Raw genomic sequence first — 22,628 nt, 5'->3', positions numbered from 1 at the left:
AATTATTTGACTAGATTGGCGTAGAAGAACTTGACTGGCCTGCACAGAGCCCTGACCTCAACCCCATCAAACTCCTTTGGGATGAATTAGAACGCCGACTGCAAGCCAGGCCTAATCGCCCAACATTGGTGCCCGACCTCACTAACGCTCTTGTGGCTGAATCGAAGCAAGTCCCCAGAACAATGTTCCAACGTCTAGTGGAAAGCCTTCCCAGAAGAGTGGAGGCTGTTAAAGCAGCAAAGGGGGACCACTCCATATTAATGCCCATGATTTTGTAATGAGATGTTTGACAAGCAGGTGTCTACGTACACTACATGACCAAAAGTATCTAATTAAAATCAGTTTCTCATTGAAAGCTGGGAATCTGTAGGATTACACCTTGAGCACAAATTGACCACCTTTCCACTACCTCATAAATTATCAGTATTTATTCATTCTATTTCGCTGCGCAACTTTCCATCTTCTTGACATTTTAATGTGGAAAAATGTCAAAATAGTTTATCTTACTGATTCAGGAGTAAGATTAAAACGGGGTCAAATGCCCCAACAACATTAGACCCCTAAACCGAAAGCTCTTAAATTGATGAAATCATTTAAATCAAATCAATGATGAGAGAAGAGTCATATCAGCTGATACCTGACACAGACATGGTGGTGTAGCAGGAAGATTACCGTATCGTAAACCAAGAGGTTGTGAGTTCAACTCCCGAGTGAGGATATGCTGAATAATACTTCATGTATAAATGAACATGCACAATTAAATCATGTGCGGCAAATATGGAAGCTGAGAACACTATGTTAAAAGGTGTGTGTGTGTGTGTGTCCCTAATCTTGCCAACAGACAGAGCTCTGTGAGTGGATCAGTGGTTCACCAATCAGGGCCTTGATTGGCTGGGCAACAGTAACAAGATGAGTAATGACACATTTGGCGCAAATGTTCTTGCCACGTTTCCACTTAAACTATTAAGATTCTAGACAAGTTATTTTCTGATAACATGGCAACTATGTTGGGTGGGTCGTTGATGGAATATTCTCCTAACCATCAGAACTGGAGACATGACTATTCTTTCAACGCTCCCATGAAACATGTCTAGAACAGTTAACATCTTAAGTTCTGAGAACAAGGTAATGACGTTCTATTTAACATTTAAGGTGATGGTCTCTTGGAAACATTCCTAGGACATCACAGGAACATTCCTATGATAACGTTAGTTAATGACCTATTGAGACCTAAGGGAACGTTCTCTAAAGTTCTGGGAATGTTTGTTAGCTGGGTAGTCATGTTTAGAGTACATACTCAGACATTAGAGTATCCTACAGACCTGCAGCAATATGGGTCTTCAAACGACTAGAGGACTTTCTCAGATACAGATTTGCACTAGAGATATTTACACAAACGCCTGGAACCCGGCATACCTCTAATAGCAGAGCCTACTGTACGCGAACCTGCACCGTTCATACTTGTACACATAGATCATATTCCATGGTTACATGTTTCAGTGCATTTTAGGGACCAAGCATCTGGCTGATCATGCTGGCTGATGGGCATTGTTGTTCTGTATGAATGACCCAAAATAGCATGTCAGTGAGATGTTTTTTTACTTGTTTAAGTGGAGGGACAAGGAGACATCTTTTGTGCTTAGCCTGATCTGAGAATACCTCCATGGCTCATTAGATGGTAAAGCTGCTCTGAGCCAGTGAAAGGACTGATTGTTAAATGAGAGGGAGCCTGCTGTCTCACTTAAGTCGGGGGAAGCCAGGCCTGAGGGAGGGGGAGAGGCTGCTGTGGAATGTCTTAACATCAAGGCCAAATACTTACTGGGTTACAGCTCACCAACTCCCACCACTGTTCCACACTGGCCCTGTAAAGAAAGGGCTCTTCACAAACCGGTACCCTCAGTCAGTCCTACTGTGTCCTAGTAAAACCCTATTCCCTGGTCTCTGCAGGGATTCCTCTGATGACGTAGAGCTGCGTAACCCAATCATCCTCTCCTCTTTCTACTTGGCCCAGTGTACCAGAGATGTCCCCATTTCCTACCCTCCCAAAAAGCAGGGGGGATTCTGTTGTACCGTGTGAGCAACCCTAGGTTAGACAAGGCATGTGAACGTTCCAGAGACTCAGACGTGTCTCACGCAGCTCCGATCAGGTGGTAGCCAGGTCCAGAACAAGGCCCAGAACCATTACTGATGTGGCCGCAGTGCAGCTGAGCTTTCTCCCAGATGTGCGTCTTTACCCACATGTGACAGTCAGTGTCAGATGGCCTGTCTTACTGGCGTGTTAGTGTGGCGTGTCCCCACTCTCCTCTCTGTGTGAATTCCTCAGGAGCCTGTATGATTGACTCTCCTTGCTTGGGAAACACACAGACGGGCTGTCCCTGTGGGCTGAAAGCAGCCTTCGTTTATGTCATGACCAGTCATTAAGATAAGAGTGGTGTGTAGGTGGGCAGCTGGTTGAGAGGACAGCATTATAGGAGAGGCAACGTTGCAGTCTGAACAGTAATCACTTTTTATTTTTTACATGCTTCGTGAACAACCGGTGTGGACTAACAGTGAAATGCTTACTTACGGGCCCTTAACAATGCAGAATGAAAGAAAGAAAGTGTCATGTTCTGACCTTGTTTCTTTTGTTATGTCTTTGTTTTAGTATGGTCAGGGCGTGAGTTGGGTGGGTTGTCTATGTTAGTTTTTCTATGATTTGCTATTTCTGTGTTTGGCCTGGTATGGTTCTCAATCAGAGGCGGCTGTCAATCGTTGTCCCTGATTGAGAACCATATTTAGGGAGCCTGTTTTCTATTGTGTTTCATGGGTGATTGTTTTCTGTTGTCTGCACCAGCCAGAACGGTTTTCGGTCGTGTCTCATTTGTATTTTTGTTATTTCCGTATTCATTTTAATAAATATGGACACATACCACGCTGCACCTTGGTCCTCACCTTTTTCCACCAGCAACGGCCGTTACAGAAAGATAAATAATAGAAAAGTAAAATGCTTAATAATAGATGCACAATGAGTAACAATAACCTGGCTATATACAAGGGATACCAGTACTGAGTCGCTGTGCGGGGGAATGAGGTGATTGAGGTAAATATGTACATATAACTAGGATTAAAGTGACAGAGGATTAAAAAGTAGCATCAGCATATGTGATGAGTCATAGTTAGTCCAAAAAGGGTCCCGGCAGATAACCAAATGGCTACATGGACTAACGATTTAGCTTTTGGGTAGAAGCTGTTCAGGGTCCTGTATCCTCTTTTGAGGAGATGTGGACTGTATTCGTTGATTACCTTGTAGAAACATTGCCATATTCCCTTGTTCAAGAGAGGACTGGGTGCACATTAAATGGTGTGGTCCTTAGGTTTGGGCGATACCTCGGTATACGGTTTAAAATGTCTATTAGGCTTGGGCGATACCTCGGTATACGGTTTAAAATGTCTATTAGGCTTGGGCGATACCTCGGTATACGGTTTAAAATGTCTATTAGGCTTGGGCGATACCTCGGTATACGGTTTAAAATGTCTATTAGGCTTGGGCGATACCTCGGTATACGGTTTAAAATGTCTATTAGGCTTGGGCGATACCTCGATATACGGTTTAAAATGTCTATTAGGCTTGGGCGATACCTCGGTATACGGTTTAAAATGTCTATTTCGAAATACTGTTTAAAATATATATAGATATTTTTTGGGAGGGGGCTACAGGGCTATGCCACTGCTTTTAAGTATAACCATAAGAAATCTAAGATGTGTCAAATTATATCTAGCTCAGGGCTCCAGCTATGCATTTGGTTTCCTAGCTAAGTGGCTAGTTATCAAGCTTCTTGGTTACAACCGAGACATTCAATCCTCTCCTGGATCAACATCCCTGGTGCCTAAATTGTTTTGTGCATCCCCCAAAAAACATATTTATAGCGCCCCTTGTGTGCACATTTGGTAATACCATATACCCCGGTATGGTACAGAAATGGAATGGAAATCTGGATACCGCCCAACACTAGTGGTCCTAAATGTTTACGATATTTTCCAACCACACTCTGTAACTTAGACAACATAGCTGTCCTTACAACTTTGGCAGTTGGTGAGTTTCTGTATTTCAGTAAGTCAGCAGTGGGCCAGTGTTACCAGACTAGTCATCACCCCCAGGGACCTGTAGGGTTTCTCCCTGTATGCCTACCACTACTGTATGTTTGTGTGGGCCTGCCTTCTGAACTAATGTGAGGGTCCTGTCTGTAAATCAGTCCAGTCCAGGTCTTTCTGTGCTCCTTCCACACCCATCCTGTTCTGAGTCTGGGGGAGGGGGATCTGCATGACTGACCTCATTGCTTAGGCAATGAACCCTGCCTCACATCCTGAGGAAACATAAGCGAAAACAATGAGCAGAATCTGCGTTCAGGGCCAGGAAATGAATGCTCTGCCACTGCTGTTATGGACAATTTTGACCAATAAAAGTTAGTCAAGCCCTCTTTCCCCCCCCCCCCCCCCCCCCCCCCCCCCCAGTGTAAGTGTAATGGAGCAGGACTCTGAGTTCCTGCTGGATTCTTCCCACATTACTCAGGCTGGGACTCCCCAGGGCATGTTGTTCAAAGAGCTCAGTGTGGAGGATTCCACAGGGCCACAGAGCATGGAATATGGCTGGCTGTTTTTGGAGGTTGGTTGGTTTGATTCAGTGTTGCACAAGCTGAACTTGGGGAAGAGAAACAAGGCTGTCTATCCTTGAGGTTTTCACACCCCCTCCAACACACACAAGCTCATGGTAGCCGCTGGCTCTCTCACTAATCTATTGGTGTGAGTTTGTTCTCGATGTCTAAGCACGACTGTGTGTCAAAATGGTCTTTTAGACTTTCCCCTGTCATCTGATTTACTGGCCTGTGGGGAAGTGCTTTTATTTTGGTCCAGCGCTCTCTTCAGGGGAGTGTCATCTTTCAGATATGGGGTTGCTTGGGCGGGTATTTTTGGTGGGGATTATTTTGAAGCCGTTGACCCCATCTTGCTTCAATATCTTTCTGTCTTTCTCTGAGACACCACACCACTCCCTCTCTCTCACTGTGTCTGTACTCCCTTCAGGATGTCTTTACACTCCCTGTTCACCCTTCTCTCTCTGTGCTGTATACTCCCTTTCCCCCTTCTCTATCTGCTATTCTCCTCTGTGGTATTTCTCCCCCTTCCCTATCTGCTATTCTCCTCTGTGGTATTTCTCTCCACCCCTCTCTGGCCCCTGTCTCTCCTGATTGATATAAATATAATGTTGGGAAGGCCGGATAGTGTTACTTTCTACGTGGGGCTGTGGCCAGTTCTGCCCCCAGCTATAAACAGGTGAGTCGTGGACCCTGGTGGCCCATCACTGTGTCCAATGTGTTAAAGATGTGGGAAAGATTAGCTTGCCTGTTAACCTGGGAAGCATGGCAATCTGGGCCTGCCATGGGTAATAAAAATTGACATCTCTCTTCTCCTGCAATTTTAAAGTATGTGGTACTTTTCTGATCTGGCCCTGTTATCTAAATTATAGAGTAGTACATCGATTGTTTTTAAACTAAGCAGCCAGGTTTTTCTTTTTTTTCCCTCATCTGGAACCTAGTCTTAGTGCAACTGATTGACTGGTGGTTTCTGTCTTGCCAATTATAGCCTGTATTACAAAACATTGTATTCTGTGTTTTTATCTTAATATTTGTTCATTTCATGTAGATGACATATTACTGATATTTAGAGTCCCTGGGTAAACCAAATCATCCCTCTCTTCCATTCTTGGCCTCCACCTCATGCCTCTCCTCTGTCACCCTCCTCTCTGTTTCCCTGGCTGCTTTCTCTCTCGGAGCCGGACAGTGGAATGTGTGGAATTCACCATGTACCTTCCCGCCTATCAGATAGACTGCAGGGCTTTGGTACAGTTAGGAGGAGGGGGGCTATGGACAGAGGCAAGAATCTACACGTACCCACCACCCAAAGAATGCACACAACATAAGGCTGTTGGCCTATGTTTGAATATTGACTGTATGTTAAGATGCTTTCAATGAAAAGGCAGGACAGGAATGTATTGCAAATCTATTTAGGTCATAGAAGCTGCAATAAACAAAGTCCGATGAACTGATCTCTCTGGCATTTAGCCCTGCTTAGAATCCCCAAATGGCAGAATACATGTTTCCCATAGAAATGAACAGTTGTATAAATAATTTTTTTTTTCAAAAGTAGTCAGGATTTCCTCTGAAAAATGATTGGATTTTACCCATCTCATAACCTTTACCCCCACCCCTTACAGTACTTCTTTGCATTCTTAATGCCACTAACTCCCCCCAGACCAACTCAGGCCACAGACCATTTTACAGTTCATCGGTGTCAGACTCATTGCTGCCTCCCACAGGAGGGACAATCAACACAAATTTATTCCAGTGGCATTTCCACTTTCACACTCCAGTAAAGCCGAATGTCAGTGTAGCCCTGGCCTAAAGCACTACAGGCAAGTGTATTGCGGCTGACCTCTAGCTATGATTTTAAATATCCTCTACTCATTGTTCTTTAGTTTGTTAACAAACAATTCCTTTACAATGAAGGTGGGTAGTGGGCACCAGCTTTCGCTGTATGTCATCGAGCTAGCTATACCCTTGACAATACGTTGCTTGAAACACTTAATCAGATGTGGACTAAGATCTCTGACTGATCAGTACCACAGGGGTTGGCCAGTGTCACAGATGTAGTAGCAACGGGGGGGGGGGGGGGGGGGGTAGTCTAGTGGTACTAGGCAGAGAATAGAGATCCCAGTCTGGCAACAGATACTGAGGAACTTTTCCTCGCTGCCAGGAGTAAGGTCATGAAGTTCTTCTATGTACTCTATATCATACCTGGTTAGCCATGTGTGATTTGTATTGTTTTAGTATGAACTGTTATTGGGAAACCACACCATAATGTGTAAGATATCAATTCCCAAGTGAATGACCGGATAGGGAGATGGGCAGTGATTTAAAAAAAAAAAAATTTAAAAATAAAAAATGACATTTCTATTATAATTTTTTTTTTTCATGGGCTTTATTGTAAGGGTGATGACGTCAACTTTAGTAAGTCCTTGTTCAGCATGTCAGCACCAGGTGCAGCTTATTTTGAGCAGACTTATTTGCTGAACTTACAGCTTTAAATAGATTTAGCACCCATGTGGTTTAACTATATGACGTAAACACCTAGCTACTGGTTGGGGTCTCTGTGGTTTGAATGAACAGTGGGGGAAGTACTGTGGTAGTGAATAGGTTCAACTGAAAGCTCTGTGGTAGTGAATAGGTTCAACTGAAAGCTCTGTGGTAGTGAATTGGTTAAACTGAAAGCTCTGTTCCCACAGAACAATTGTAACATAGTCCTATTCAAATAAAGTTGTTAAGGATGAACGATAGAGATGTCGTTGACGTCTAGTTGATGGCAATTTAAAAAAATCTTTCTGGGAATTATTTTTGAAAATAGATCAAAATAGATCAAAACTGTTTACAGGAGTAGACACAGACTTGATTATTATGAGTGAGAAATGTATCCCTGGGGTGAGTTGGAGGGCGGGAGGGAGGGCGTCGCACAATTGGCCCAGCGTCGTCCAGGTTTGCCCGGGTAGGCCGTCATTGTAAATAAGAATTTGTTCTTAAACCGACTTGCCAAGTTAAATAAATAAAATATTGTTGGGGTTAATATCCAGTGTGTCTCTGTCCCCCTGCCTCCAAACCACACCCTCAACAGACAGGACACTAGCTAGTCCTCTCTGTCTATCTCTGTCCCTCTCTGGCTGCATAAGCCGTTGCACACACTTCTGGGTACTGGATCTGTCAGGTGGCATATCAGGAGGATAGTAAGGGGGCATTTTACCCAGAAAAACTTGAATATTCTGTGAACTTTATTTCATCTTAATTTCTTGTCTGTTTTTTTTGCTTTTGTTTTTCTTCTTGCAAAGAGGATTTTGTGTGTGACTGAAGAGGGACTTTTGGACTGTGGTCTGTAAAAAATGATTTGTCTATTTGTTGTTCACCTCATAAAGTTGTAGTAATGTTGGCATCTTATGGACTGTCCATTTATCATATAATTTAGTTTAGCCTATTTTAATGTTCTCTTGGTTTGAAGCTGATTTATGTAAATTGGCTTTTGAATTGACTTGGTTCTGTTATATGGAGTTGACGACAAGGATTCCCTTTGACACCATCCAGTATGAACAGGAACATTTGAACAGGCTATGCTTGACTGACTGAGGATGGATGGAGTATGTGATGTAAGGGTCTGTTTTGTTCTGGTGTTCCAGGGGACACTAATGCTGTACACAGGATAGCCCTGGAGGAGATGTATATGATGTCTGTCTGTCTGATGACCACACTCACACAAAGCCTTTTGAAAAGGGCAACAGGTTAAGAAAGGTGTTTTTCTGTTAGGAAGACAATCGGACGGAAGGAACGATGGACAAGCAAAGACGGATAGCTAGGTACTTACTGAAAGCAGCAATATATTAGAGCCTGATGGAAAGATTGATGGAGCGAGGAAGGTGGGGGTTTCAGGGGAGATGTTAACCAGACTGGTGGGTTTAGAAATGACACTGGGGCTTTGTGTCTGTGTCGAGCTGTGATGATGACAGGGCCTAAACTTGGCTCCTGGTGGAGGGGGGCCTTGGGAGCAGGCTTTTTTTTGGAGTGAGAGGCTGACCGGTACGCGTAGGCATTGTTAGTTTACAGACACCCGCCGCTCAGTAGACTCCAGCTGGAGAGGCCCAGATGCTGGGCGCTTTGAATTATTTTCAGTCTAATGGAGGCAAAATAACTAAATCTGTCACATTCTCATTGATGCTAAGCATAGAAGTTGTGTTGCATCTTGGTCTTCTATGAATGATTTGCTCCAGAAAGAGGGGAAACAAATATCCACCCTCAATCTTAAAAAAAACAAACACATTTTGTATTGATGTAATGATACAGAGGCAGCCTTGGTTTGTGTATTTCTTTCTGTAATGTTTGACTGAGTGTATGCTGTGTAACAATGGAGGTATCTCTCTCCTTCTCAGACGCTTTGTTGGCGGACCTGGAATCCACGACGTCCCACATCTCCAAGCATCCTGTGTTCCTGTCTGAGGAGACCCCCTACTCCTTCCCCACTGGAGGGAGCTCCTACCAGGATGTGTCAGTCCCTCCCCCGGTGCCACCCCCTCCCTCGGCTGAGGCTCTGAATGGCTCTGTGACAGACTCCCTGGACTCCCACCACTCCTCCCAACAGGTCAGTCATACTGTACCTCAGAACCACGACTCAGACTCACATCTCATTCATTAAATGGCTTTTCATGACTAAACTTAGTGAATGTCCTCCTCTGCAGTCCTTGGGTTCAGCTCCGAAGAGCTTATGGTCCAGGGACAGTAGCAGCCCGCCCCTGTCCCACATTGAAGAGGACCACGTGTACAGGTAGGCAGGAGGGCCATAGGAACAGATCTTCAGGAAGGCACCCCCACTGGGAGGCTACTATACCGTCTGTCACTGTTTTTATACTCAAACACAATTGACAAAGCATTGTCTCTCTGCCTCTGTCAGTTTCCCCAACAAACAGAAGTCTGTTGAACAGTCTGCAGATGCTATGAGCTCAGCTCTGGGCAGTAACCTGTCAGAGCTGGACAGGCTGCTCCTGGAGCTCAATGCTGTCCAGCAGAACTCTCCCTCCTTCCCCACCACAGGTACACAGACAGCTAAACACATCCTACATCATTTTTCACTAGGTTTTGGTGTTTATGCTACCTAAGCGGAACTTCTCTCTTGTCTTTGCAGTATGTGTTTACTGCATAATACTGTGATGATATCATGTCCCACTGTCCTTTCTACCCACAGAGGAAACAGCCCCACCCCTGCCGTCATGCAGCATAACCCACTATGTGCAGGAGAACGGGGGTCCCCCTGACGTCATGGTGAGCCCTCCGTCTCAGGAGAAGACCAAACGGAACGGGAGGCAGGCGGTGGAGGAGGGCCGGCCCACTGTGGAGAGTCTGCTGGATGAGCTGGAGGGCTCTGTACCCACTCCCAGGTAATCAGATTTGCAGTTACTCCTATTCAAGAATCACAGATGGACAAGGAGTTTGTCATCATCTTGAATTATAGGATACAAGCTAGCTAGCAATGAGATCATGTTAATAATCAACTGTAGCCTGTGTTTGGGTGCTCCATCTTATCACATATTAGGATGAAATGAAAAATGAGGAGGTCAATGTTGGATTGTGTGTGATCATGTTTTGTTTGTGTATTCTGCAGCCCCTCTGTCCTTCACAATGAGTTGGACTCTTCCTCTCAGCAGCAGGCCAGAATGTCAGCTTCCTGTGCCACACGTGAACTTGATGAGCTCATGGCCTCCCTTTCCGACTTCAAGGTGTGTGTGTGTGTGTCTTACGCTTGTCCTCTTATTACCTCATGAAAAATCCTTTAGTAGATACCTTTTTAATTCTATATCTATTTTCTAATCTGATTATTTCTCTTTAATATTTTCCTCTTCTTGTGGTGTCCCTTTCCTCTCTCCTGCCTGTCCTGTCCTCTAGCCTGTCCTCGGCTCCTTGGGGTCTATGAACTCTGACCTTCAGCTTGATCTGGCAGGAACCTCCCCCAGCATCATTCTGGAGGTCCATCCTCCTCCACGTACCTGCTCCTCCCTTGCTGCAGCTGACCCCTCCTCCCTCTCACCCTCTCAACCTGCCTGTGACTCTCCTCTTTTCTCTCTACCTGCATGGGAGCTGCACATAGAGGAGGAAAGTGGGGACTCAGGGGGGGCAGTGTCCTCTCCACATCCCTTATTGTCAAGCCCTCCCCCAGCTACTGTAACCTCCCAGAGCCCTCTGTCATTTGCAGAGAGTGACCCAGAACCAAAAGTTGTCATCGACGTCTCTGCGACCATCCTGTCGTCTTGTCAGAAGTCTCTGGTAGCCCTCAACCACTCCAACCCTTCACTTAGCACATACCCAAGTCCTCCTAATGCTGCTAAACCATCACTGAACTCAGCCAGTGTCACCCTGGACAATAACCCCTTAAAATCCCATAGTTCATTTCTAGAACTTGGTACAACTCCCCCTACTGTTACCAAGAGCACCAGTCCCCTGACTGACATGGATCTATGTTTCTCTACTCCAACCACTACCAAGAGTCCTGTTCCTGTCTCTACCTCCAAGACTCCTTCACCTCTCCATGCTTCTGTCACCAAGACTCATTCACCTCTCCATGCTTCTGTCACCAAAAGTCCTCCTCTCACTGCTTCTAAAGCCCCCTCACCATCTCTGGTCGCTTCTCCCAAGTCTCCCTCTCCCCCAGCTCTCACCAGCCCCAAGATCTCCAGGAGAGTTCTGGAGCCAGTCCCTGCAGCTGAGCCCTCTCTGGATGAAGCCCTGGATAAGCTGCTGGCCATGAGTTTCACCAAGATGGAGAACGATAGAGTCCCTACTGACACACTGCAGCTGAAGGGGGAGGCACCTCAGCTGAAGAGGGAAGTGGTGCAGGAGGTACATGAGGAGGTCATCATGCCCTTAGACAGAAGGGAGGTTCAGCCAGACACTACCGGGTGTACCCCGGATGGGGCAAGTACCCGTGAGGGGACAATTACCCGGGATGGGTCAGTAATGAGTGGACACATAGATGGGCACAGGGAGCTCATGGACTGGGCTGATGTGGAGCTGAACATGTGTCTCCAAGATGGACTGGATGGTAGTATGACTCCTTATACAGAGAGACCTTATACAGATGGGAGCATGACCCCGATGACTGAGGCCAGCTGGATGGATGAGTCCCTGGATGGCTCCTCCTGCCCTGGAACTCCTGATGCTGCCATGGACCTACCTCTGCTGCAGCCTGCCACCATGGACAGAGTCTCTGCATCTGGACATGTATGGGACAGCTCTCAACACCACATTGTGCTGTTCTGCACAAACACACATAGAAACAACGGAGTTAAATGTCATTCATACAAAACTATCTTTCTGCGATGGCAGAAATGGCTTGGTGTGATACCAAAACATCTGTTTGACAAATTGTGTGTGTGTAGATACTGTCTTTACAATGTGCACATCTGGATGTTTGCTGCTACTGCAGTCTCTTATTGTTGACTGCCTGGTAGTGATGAGCAATTAACCGAAATTTCAGTTATTTTTTTGTTTGTTTTTAACAACTAATTGAACAATGTCTGTTAAGTTTGAATACTGTTTTTATTTTCATTTTTTTGTGAGCTTGAGGCCCAGTTTCTATAGAGAAATCAGATTAAGCCCGAACTTTGCGATGTAGTAGGGAGTTGTAGTTTCCAACAGGCCAATATTCTACATAGTTCAAGCACAGAATACCTGGTAATTAACTACAATGACAATCTATTGCACCCCCGCCTACTTGTCCGTTAATAATCAAAACCGTGATTATTTTTCAATGATCGAACCGACTTGAAAAGCACTGAATGCTCAGCAGTACTGCCTGGCTGTGACCTTTGTTGGCATGTCTTGTTAAAACCAAACAATTTGAGTTGTGACTGCATCCTATGACTACCTCACTTGTTGCGTCAGCATGATGCCCTCATCTTGCCCAACTATGTTCTGCTTAACGGTCAGAGAACAAATGGGACGGTGAGATGGGGACTGAGCATGTAATACAGCATGGAGTGTGACTCTGAGCTCACTGACACATTCCTTTGGACATGCCTTTACCCACCGCTGATAGATACCCTTGAGGAGATGGCTGCCTTTGGCTTTGAGTGAACTGGAATGGTGCTTCCTCTGAACTGAACCACTCACCTGGTCTGTGGTATTGTAACTGGATCACAGTGGAGTCCTGATGCTCATTCTCCTTCTAGCTTAAGTCTGTGATAAGGCGCACCAAGGAGACCCCCAATGTGCACCCCATGTACCGAGAGGGTCACCCCCGGAGGGGGCGGATGGGCCCCATCATCGTCAACAAGAGCAGCTCACAGGACCGCCTCATAGAGGAGCTGCAGGGGAAGCTGGGGATTGGCCGATTGGCTGACCGCCGGCGCAAGCAGCCGGACGATTGGCTCACTGAGGGCGTTATCGTCATGTCCAAGCCACAGCGTTTCCGTGGCGATGGGGCTGCGAATGAGGTGGACAAGGTTGGCCTGGATACGATCACAACAAGATCACACCATCCCAGATATTATTTTTTTTACCTTCTCAAGTTTCACTTTCCGTTCTTTACCTTTAATTTTCTCTCTCCCTCTGTCATCGTCTGTCTCTTCTCAGATCATTATTCCCTCGGAGTCACCTATACCTCAGAGGAGGGTCATTTCCCCACCCCAGTCTCCCCCAGCCCCTCGTCACCCTCCTATTATAGAAGAACCCAGGAGACCCCCAGCTGTTAAGCAGACCCCTGCTCCCCTACCTCCTCCCCCTCCCCCCTGCCCCCCTCCTCAACTTCCTCCACCCCATGAACCCATCCCTCCCCCACCTCCTCTGGCACAACCCCCACCGGTCCCAGTACAGCAGCCCCCTGCCCCCAAGCCAGAGCCCCCTCCACCTGCTGCTCCAGCCCAAGTGCCCCCTCCACCAGTGCAGCCTGCACCACCACCACCTCCCCCCAAGGTCCTGGTGTCCATTGGCTGTCAAACAGAATACGACCCAATTTTTCCTCCAATGCAGGCATGGATCTCTCTACCTTTCTACAGTGCCTTGCGAAAGTATTCGGCCCCCTTGAACTTTGCGACCTTTTGCCACATTTCAGGCTTCAAACATAAAGATATAAAACTGTATTTTTTTGTGAAGAATCAACAACAAGTGGGACACAATCATGAAGTGGAACGACATTTATTGGATATTTCAAACTTTTTTAACAAATCAAAAACTGAAAAATTGGGCGTGCAAAATTATTCAGCCCCTTTACTTTCAGTGCAGCAAACTCTCTCCAGAAGTTCAGTGAGGATCTCTGAATGATCCAATGTTGACCTAAATGACTAATGATGATAAATACAATCCACCTGTGTGTAATCAAGTCTCCGTATAAATGCACCTGCACTGTGATAGTCTCAGAGGTCCGTTAAAAGCGCAGAGAGCATCATGAAGAACAAGGAACACACCAGGCAGGTCCGAGATACTGTTGTGAAGAAGTTTAAAGCCAAGACCTGACCGTCCCTCTAAACTTTCAGCTCATACAAGGAGAAGACTGATCAGAGATGCAGCCAAGAGGCCCATGATCACTCTGGATGAACTGCAGAAATCTACAGCTGAGGTGGGAGACTCTGTCCATAGGACAACAATCAGTCGTATATTGCACAAATCTGGCCTTTATGAAAGAGTGGCAAGAAGAAAGCCATTTCTTAAAGATATCCATAAAAAGTGTCGTTTAAAGTTTGCCACAAGCCACCTGGGAGACACACCAAACATGTGGAAGAAGATGCTCTGGTCAGATGAAACCAAAATTGAACTTTTTGGCAACAATGCAAAATGTTATGTTTGGCGTAAAAGCAACACACCATCCCCACTGTCAAACATGGTGGTGGCAGCATCATGGTTTGGGCCTGCTTTTCTTCAGCAGGGACAGGGAAGATGGTTAAAATTGATGGGAAGATGGATGGAGCCAAATACAGGACCATTCTGGAAGAACCTGATGGAGTCTGCAAAAGACCTGAGACTGGGATGGAGATTTGTCTTCCAACAAGACAATGATCCAAAACATAAAGCAAAATCTACAATGGAATGGTTCAATAATAAACATATCCAGGTGTTAGAATGGCCAAGTCAAAGTCCAGACCTGAATCTAATCGAGAATCTGTGGAAAGAACTGAAAACTGCTGTTCACAAATGCTCTCCATCCAACCTCACTGAGCTCGAGCTGTTTTGCAAGGAGGAATGGGAAAAAATGTCAGTCTCTCGATGTGCAAAACTGATAGAGACATACCCCAAGCGACTTACAGCTGTAATCGCAGCAAAAGGTGGCGCTACAAAGTATTAACTTAAGGGGGCTGAATAATTTTGCACGCCCAATTTTTCAGTTTTTGATTTGTTAAAAAAGTTTGAAATATCCAATAAATGTCGTTCCACTTCATGATTGTGTCCCACTTGTTGTTGATTCTTCACAAAAAAATAAAATTCAAGGGGGCCGAATACTTTCGCACGGCACTGTATTTCTGATATGGTGGAAATCCTTCTATTTCTCACTGGCTTCAGTTTCCTTTAGTTCACCCACAGTTTAGTTATTTGTTCAGATGTATTTTTATGAGAGAATGCACTGTGCTCTGGTGTCCGTCCTCTCACTCTCCATCTTTTGACAGATCATGGCCCAGGGGAAAGGTGGCCCTGGAGGCCCCCCAACACAGGTCAACAAGCTGGACAACATGCTTGGCAGTCTGCAGTCTGACCTCCATAAACTGGGTGTGCAGACTGTGGCCAAGGGAGTGTGTGGGGCATGTTGTAAACCCATCGTGGGACAGGTGAGGGGCTTGGGTGGGCCATAGATCAGGCTCTGGTGGCCTTTCTAAGATCATGGTCTCGCTCTAACTTCAAGTTAATTTCAATTGAATTGCAGAGCTTTGTTGACATGGTAAATGTAAATATACTGTCTCGGTTTGTCCAGGTGGTTACTGCCATGGGGCGCACATGGCACCCAGAGCACTTTGTGTGTACCCACTGTCAGGAGGAGATAGGTTCCAGAAACTTCTTTGAGCGTGACGGAGCGCCCTACTGTGAGATGGACTACCACAACCTGTTCTCCCCACGCTGCCACTACTGTAACGGCCCTATACTGGATGTAAGTAAACACCTATACTACAACAATAACGACACTATACAAAAATATGAACGCAACATGTAAAGTGTTGGTCCCATGTTTCATGAGCTGAAATCAAAGATCCCAGACATTTTCCATACGCCCAAAAAGCTATCAGCCAATCTCCGACCTTCCATTCTTAAGCAAAATTCTGGAGAAATCGGTTTTCAAACCGCTATTTTTTTTTTTTAAGTACCAACTCTATTTTTGAAAAATTCCAATCTGTTTTTTGAGCCCACCACAGCACAGAGACAGCCTTAGTTAAAGTGGTAAATTATCTTCGAGCCAACACAGATGCCAAACAGCTCTCTGTCCTTGTACTCTTAGATTGAAGTGCTGCATTCGACACTGTTGACCATAATGTCCTTCTGGACAGACTGGAGAGGTGGGTTGGCCTCTCCGGTCCAGTTCTAAATTGGTTTAGGACCTATTTAACGGGTCAAGAGTTTTTACATTTATTTTAGTTTGTCACCCTTGGTGAACATAACTCTGATTATACATATCACCTGTGGTGTTCCACAAGGTTTGATTTTTGGATCCGGTACTGCTCAGTTTATATATGTTACCCCCTGGCAGAGTTATCAGAAAGCACAGCATTGATTTTCACTGCTACGCAGACGATACACAACTTTTCCTTTCTGTGTCACCAGAGGGTTTCAGCTCCACGGATAAATGATTAGACTGTATTAGTGATTTAAATACTTGGATGGCTCACTTCCTCCAGCTAAATCAAGACAAGACCGAGGTGCTTATTGTTAGAGCCAAAGCACAGAGAGAATCTGGCCCCACATTTTAAATCACGGGCAATAAAGGGAAAATACCAAGGTGTTATTTTAGATTCTGAACTAAATTTTGAATCGCACAATATGAATGTGACCAAAATAGTTTTTACCACCTGAGGAACGTTGCCAAGGTGTGGCTCTTTCTCTCTGACTGATACAGAGAGACTCATCCATGCTTTCATTACGTGCAGGCTTGACTACTGTAATGCTCTCCTGTCTGGTCTACCCAAGAAAGTCATTGGTCAACTGCAAAACATACAGAATGCTGCATCATGGGTACTGACCAAGGCCAGATGTAGAGCACACATTACACTGGTTTTAAGGTCTCTGCACTGGCTGCCTGTGAGTTTTAGAAGTAATTTTAAGATGATTCTATTGGTTTTTAAATCAATCCACGATTGTGCAGCCCAATACATGTCAGACATGCTTTTAAGTAATGTACCCAGTAGGTCTCTCAGGTCCTCTTTCACTGGCCTTTTAACTATCCCAAAGCCTAGAACCAAGAGACATGGAGAGGCAGCCTTTAGTTATTATGCCCCCGGCTTAATAGGCCGAAGCTGTGGACATATTTAATTAAAGATCTTGAAACATATTTTAGTCATCCTTTTTTTATCTCGTTTTGTTGTGTAGTAAATATTTCATATTTGATTTTTGTTGTTTATTTAATTTTCCTGTAAAGCACATTCCATTCCATGCTTGATTTGATTTGTTCAGTCCAAAGATCCAGTGTAGCAATAGCAGCTAGCATAGAGTAACTGTTCCTATGTTTACAGAAAGTTGTGACCGCGTTGGACAAGACATGGCATCCTGAACACTTCTTCTGTGCTCAGTGTGGATCATTCTTTGGCCCAGAAGGTGAGTTTTACTCGTTCTTGGAGCTCACTTGAAATGACCATTTCTAGAGTCAGGTGCAGAACTCATGATCTGTATGTGTCTCCTGAAGGCTTCCATGAGAAGGATGGGAAGGCGTACTGTAGGAAGGACTACTTTGACATGTTTGCACCGAAATGTGGCGGCTGTGCCCGAGCCATTCTGGAGAACTACATCTCTGCGCTAAACTCCCTTTGGCATCCAGAGTGCTTTGTCTGCAGGGTCTGTAATCAGCCTATTTCCCTTTATATAAAGGCATTCATGTTGAAGTGTCCTGACTTGTACTTACTCATTACTCTCCTCTCTCTCTCTGGTTATGCAGGAGTGCTTCACCCCATTTGTGAATGGGAGTTTCTTTGAGCATGATGGGCAGCCCTACTGTGAGGTGCACTACCACGAGCAGCGAGGCTCCCTCTGCTCGGGTTGTCAGAAGCCCATCACCGGCCGCTGCATCACAGCCATGGGCAGGAAGTTCCACCCGGAGCACTTTGTTTGTGCCTTCTGCCTCAAGCAGCTCAACAAGGGCACCTTCAAGGATCAGAACGACAAGCCCTACTGCCAGGGCTGCTTTGTGAAGCTATTCAGTTAGGGAGTGTGTGTGGCTCACAAGCTTGTATCAGAAAGTGTCTGTGTAGCTCTGGTAGTGTGTGCAAATCAGATTGTGTGTGTTTGAATTGTTTTAGAGGGATGTCTGTACACTGACGGTGTGTATGGTGAAAGTGTGTGTGTGTGTTTCAGGTAGTATGTGTGTGAGATTCCAGCATTCTCTTTTTGGCCCTTGAAGTGTAATGGACAATCAGATCAGGTCTCTGCCTGTGCGCTCTCTGTGATGCTCAGAATAGTGTGATTTTAAACCCAAATAGTTTTGCTTTGCTTTTGTAGTCCGAGTAAATGCTTACTGAACACTGTAAGAACAAATGGGATACGTATATGGAAGTGTTTTGAGGTTGCTGCTCACTGGTTGAGTGTCTCTTGAAAACCATTTGAAATGTGTCATGTTACTAGATCAGGGAGATGTTGACCTGTCATTTAGTTTTTTTTTTTATCAGCTGAGGCCTTTTTTCAACTGCTAAAGCAAAGGCCTCGGTGAGATTTCTTTAATTTGCTGTCTGAGTAACAGAGAACAGATGCATATAATGATGTCATTGTAGCTTTGACTGGAAATAGGCTGTGGGTCAGTCATTATTTTAGTACTTGTGAAGCACATGGTCGTGTCATCAGACCCTTGTGGACTAATTTTCACACACACGGCCTTGTGACACACAATCATGAACACCTCCACACAAGCATTTGGTGTTTGACAAACATACGAATGCTGACATGTTACAATTTAGATTTAATGTATATTGGAATGTTTCTATAAAATGTATGTGAAAAAGATTAATTTACAACATATAATATTTGACTCCCTCTGTTTGGGAAATCGGAGTCACATATAACGCCAAATGGGGAGATGGATAATGTAGTTACTTTGTCACCTTCTCCACTGCCCACTCAGTTCTTTAGAGCTTAACCCTTAGTTGGACTGGTTTGGACTTTCCTTTATGTTCAGAAAGTGCTGATGCAGTATAAAAGAGTATGCCGCTATAAACAATTGAATTTATTCTGCTTCCAAGAAACGGTTGCATTTTACTGTGAGAATACTTTATACAAAGCGCTGGTCAGTTAATAGTTTGAATAACCACTCATTAAGAGAAATCCTCTTAGAAATTTCAAAGCAGATATGCTTTTCTATTTTTCAATATCTGTGAAGTTACTGTGCATTGAGTTTCACTTTTTGTAAAATAAATAGAATACTGCACAAGGCCCCTTATGTACGTACACAGATTCTATGCAAACAATACTGTGTGCAGCTGCAAACATTTAACTCAACAACCCTCTTGACTCTATCCAAGTGATGCTTTCAAGGAATAGGCCTATCTATTTTCTGTGCCAATATTTCAATGCAATGTATTTTACACTGGGGAGACCAGCAAGGAATCCTACTGTTTATAGACTGGGAGTCCTGGACTATCTCTTCAGATTTCTGTCAGTGTGAGTCCACTGGATAATGTGTGTTGATATTGGTCTGAGAGTGTGCACTGTGCAGGATCTACTGTACACCAGTTGTGTTTGTGGGCTTGTATTCTTATCCATCACATAATTGTATTAGGTCTGTATCTTGTTCAGGGATTTACACCCAGAGCTTGTAAATCTCTGTTCATTGTTTTATTTAAATCATTTAACTATTTGTCTACTCAGAATCATTGTAGTTGGCAGTTATTTAACCAAAGTAACAGTTTTTTATTGAAATTGTGTCCCTTGTCACCTTTTCATTTGATATGTCATAGTGCTGAATACTGAGCCAACTCATTTCATGGGAAGATTTTTGTTGTTGTATAGCCTAAGTGTATAGTATTTGTGATAAAGTTTTCCTTTGGTGGTGAAAAAAAGGCAATTTTGCCTATTTATCTAGGAATGGATTCTGCACACTCTAGAGATGATTGCCACCGTGGTGAAATCTAGAGTAGACTGTGATGGCATTATGTTTGTAAGAATGGTGGGGTAAAACATTTTTGCCAGTGATATTGTTGTGAGGAAAGCATGACGTACAGACTAAAAGTATGCCCAAGAAGCAGCTTGTTTATCCTCAATCAATTTCTCCCTGGCCTTGACATGAGAAACACTCTATTCACACCACTTTGATACAGCTATGACCAGAAGTGACTTTTCGTAGCAGGTTAGGAAAAGGGTTAGGGTTAGTGAAAATGCTCTCCTAACCTGCTATGAAAGCCACTTCTGGTTGTTGCTGTATCGAAGTGGCATGGAAAGAGTGTCTGGTGGAGTGAAATCATACAGGTGGTGGATCTTTTGATGGCCCATTCTATCATTAATCTTTGGGACGTCCCAACTCTGACGTTAACCATTTTACATTTCAACTTCAATGGGGTAAGGCTTGGGTATTGACGTTGCAGGGATCCCGGTTTGCAATAACATTTTGAAACTCATCTTTGCAACAAATTCACAACCCAGTTAACTCGGCACATACTGTTGTAGAGGGTAAATCTCAATTGATTGTTTTTTACTGTCATCCTTCCTTTTTTTTCTCTAAACGTTCCACACACCAAGGGCAAAAGAGTAGGCTAGGGTTATGTCAAAACGGGCTACACTCGTTTCATGCCACTTCAATACGGTTTCGATACAGCTACGACCGGAAGTGATTTTCGTAGTAGGTTGGGAGTGCGTTTTCGCTAGGGACCCTAGAGAGGAAGAGGCGAAGCGATCGGTTTTACTCCGCCCAAAATCTGTCCACGAAAATAAGACCATGAAGTGATAGGTTTCTATCAAATTGGCAACAGCTTTTCATTCAAATATTCTAAAATCTGCATTAAAATAATATGCGCATTTCGAGATGTTTCCATCAAATAAAGTTGTTGCAGAATAAAAGGCTGTGCGTGATGACGTAGTGCACATTACAATTTTTTAAAAATTGATTTCGATCGCATTTTCAACTCTACGGGTGGTTTTGCCAAAACAACATGAGTTATAGCGAATGTGCCCACTCTGGTCTTGGCATGTGTGCTCTAACCAACAGCTCGCAGTGCGGATAGGCTACTTACATGATGAGGTTATTGTGAATAAGAGCGAGATCATTTTTATTTGTCAAACGGCAGCCAAGCATCGGTCATCATGTCACCAGAATAAGACCCTCGATATTTATTGGAAAGCAGCATCAAGCTCATCACCGTGCACTTTCACCACCCTGCGCAATTCCTCATAATTTATTTAATCTATAGCCTAATAAACTGCATGGTTTCAAGGGTCATAGTGGGAGGACAACACAACCTATCATCGCGCCACTCCAAAATTAGTTCGAAATGTTGGTTATTATATACATATTTGGGCATAATGGCGTTTCCACATACATTTCTCGCGTAATTTATTTTACTGACACAAAAAGATCCCACATTGTCTAGCGTATATTGTTTTGTCAACATTGGGAAAGTTTACCGACAAATGAGATGTTTCCATCAACAACCTGGCCTGTCATGACTTTTTTTTATCCGACATGTACTTTACAAGCATAAAAAAGTTGGATGGGAAACCTGGTTAATGAAAGTGGTGACTTTGGTCATCAAGAAGAAAATATACTACTTTAAAATGGAGATACAAAAACGAGTTCTATCTCCATGGTCTGTTGTTCACAAGCGCGTATCTGCCTTCTCATTGTCTAGAATGGTTACACATCTCGCCTCCTCCAGCCTGCCTTCCATCTTTGAGCACATTTTTTATAAAAAAAAAATAATAATAATTACACTTATTTAATTAGGCAATTCAGTTAACAACAAATTATTTACAATGATGGCATGTTAGAGTGGATCACTTTTGTCAAGTCCAATACCATTGCTGATCACCTCCTTTAAAAGAGTGTTGTATTCTGGCGATAAAAATTGTCCGACTTGTTGACTGCATGAACTTTACAAATATCATGTAATCAAAGGCCAACGTTTCTGCAGTTGCTCTTCACCAACTTCATCCTGCAGGATCACCTGCATTGTGGGATATTCTATTGTCAACCAATCATTAGGGTGTTTTTGTTTGACCAACGCAAACGTGATCAAAGACATGACTAAAACTAGTTTCAAGATTTAATGTCATGTGCCCAAGTACAGTGAAATGCCTTTCTTGCAACACAATGCAGTAATCAATATCAATGTAGCACTGAAAACAACAAGGTAGAACAAAAACACACAAGAAATAAAAAAAGAAAACGAGAAAGTAAGAAGCTATATTCAGGGTCAGTTAGTAAACCATATTTACAATGTGCAGAGGGATACTGGAGTGATAGAGGTAGATATGTATAGGGGTAAGGTGACTAGGCATCAGGATACTTACTGTATGGTAAACAGAGTAGCAGCAGCACAAATTATGATTGTTTGTTGTTTTTATTGTTTTATTTACTTTTCTGCTCTTTTGCCCACCAGGATTTCTACTTGCACATCACCATCTGCTCATCTATCACTCCAGTGTTCATTTGCTAAATTGTAATTACTTTGCTACTATGGCCTATTTATTGCCTTACCTCCTCATGCCATTTGCACACTGTATATAGACTTTCTTTGTTTCTATTGTGTTATTGACTGTACGCTTGTTTATTCCATGTGTAACTGTGTTGTTGTTTGTATCGCACTGCTTTGCTTTATCTTGGCCAGGTTGCAGTTGTAAATGAGAACTTATTCTCAACTAGCTTACCTGGTTAAATAAAGGGGAAATAAAAAATAATACAAA

General features: G+C 44.0%; 1 protein-coding gene across 3 annotated transcripts in view; it reads left to right on the top strand.

Moving 5' to 3' along the window:
- The window catches only part of LOC110525537 (paxillin), a 32,171-nt gene extending 9,543 nt beyond the window's left edge, over positions 1-22,628 (top strand). Inside the window, exons 2-14 of one of the 3 annotated variants that reach the window (XM_021605726.3) lie at positions 8,999-9,207; positions 9,305-9,390; positions 9,517-9,656; positions 9,808-10,000; positions 10,225-10,339; positions 10,506-11,837; positions 12,788-13,060; positions 13,191-13,586; positions 15,215-15,373; positions 15,517-15,690; positions 17,264-17,345; positions 17,434-17,582; positions 17,683-22,628. In XM_021605726.3, coding sequence (XP_021461401.3) covers positions 8,999-9,207; positions 9,305-9,390; positions 9,517-9,656; positions 9,808-10,000; positions 10,225-10,339; positions 10,506-11,837; positions 12,788-13,060; positions 13,191-13,586; positions 15,215-15,373; positions 15,517-15,690; positions 17,264-17,345; positions 17,434-17,582; positions 17,683-17,949 — 3,575 coding nt within the window. In that variant the 3' untranslated portion in view covers positions 17,950-22,628. The remainder of the gene's footprint in view (positions 1-8,998; positions 9,208-9,304; positions 9,391-9,516; positions 9,657-9,807; positions 10,001-10,224; positions 10,340-10,505; positions 11,838-12,787; positions 13,061-13,190; positions 13,587-15,214; positions 15,374-15,516; positions 15,691-17,263; positions 17,346-17,433; positions 17,583-17,682) is intronic. The other 2 variants (XM_021605728.3, XM_021605730.3) reach the window with 2 other exon arrangements.

This window comes from Oncorhynchus mykiss, chromosome 6 (assembly GCF_057628025.1).
Source record: "Oncorhynchus mykiss isolate SJ-2025 chromosome 6, ASM5762802v1, whole genome shotgun sequence".
In the NCBI taxonomy this organism is placed as follows: domain Eukaryota; kingdom Metazoa; phylum Chordata; class Actinopteri; order Salmoniformes; family Salmonidae; genus Oncorhynchus; species Oncorhynchus mykiss.
Note: the sequence above shows the minus strand (reverse complement) of the source record. Positions and strands in the feature narration are given on the sequence as shown.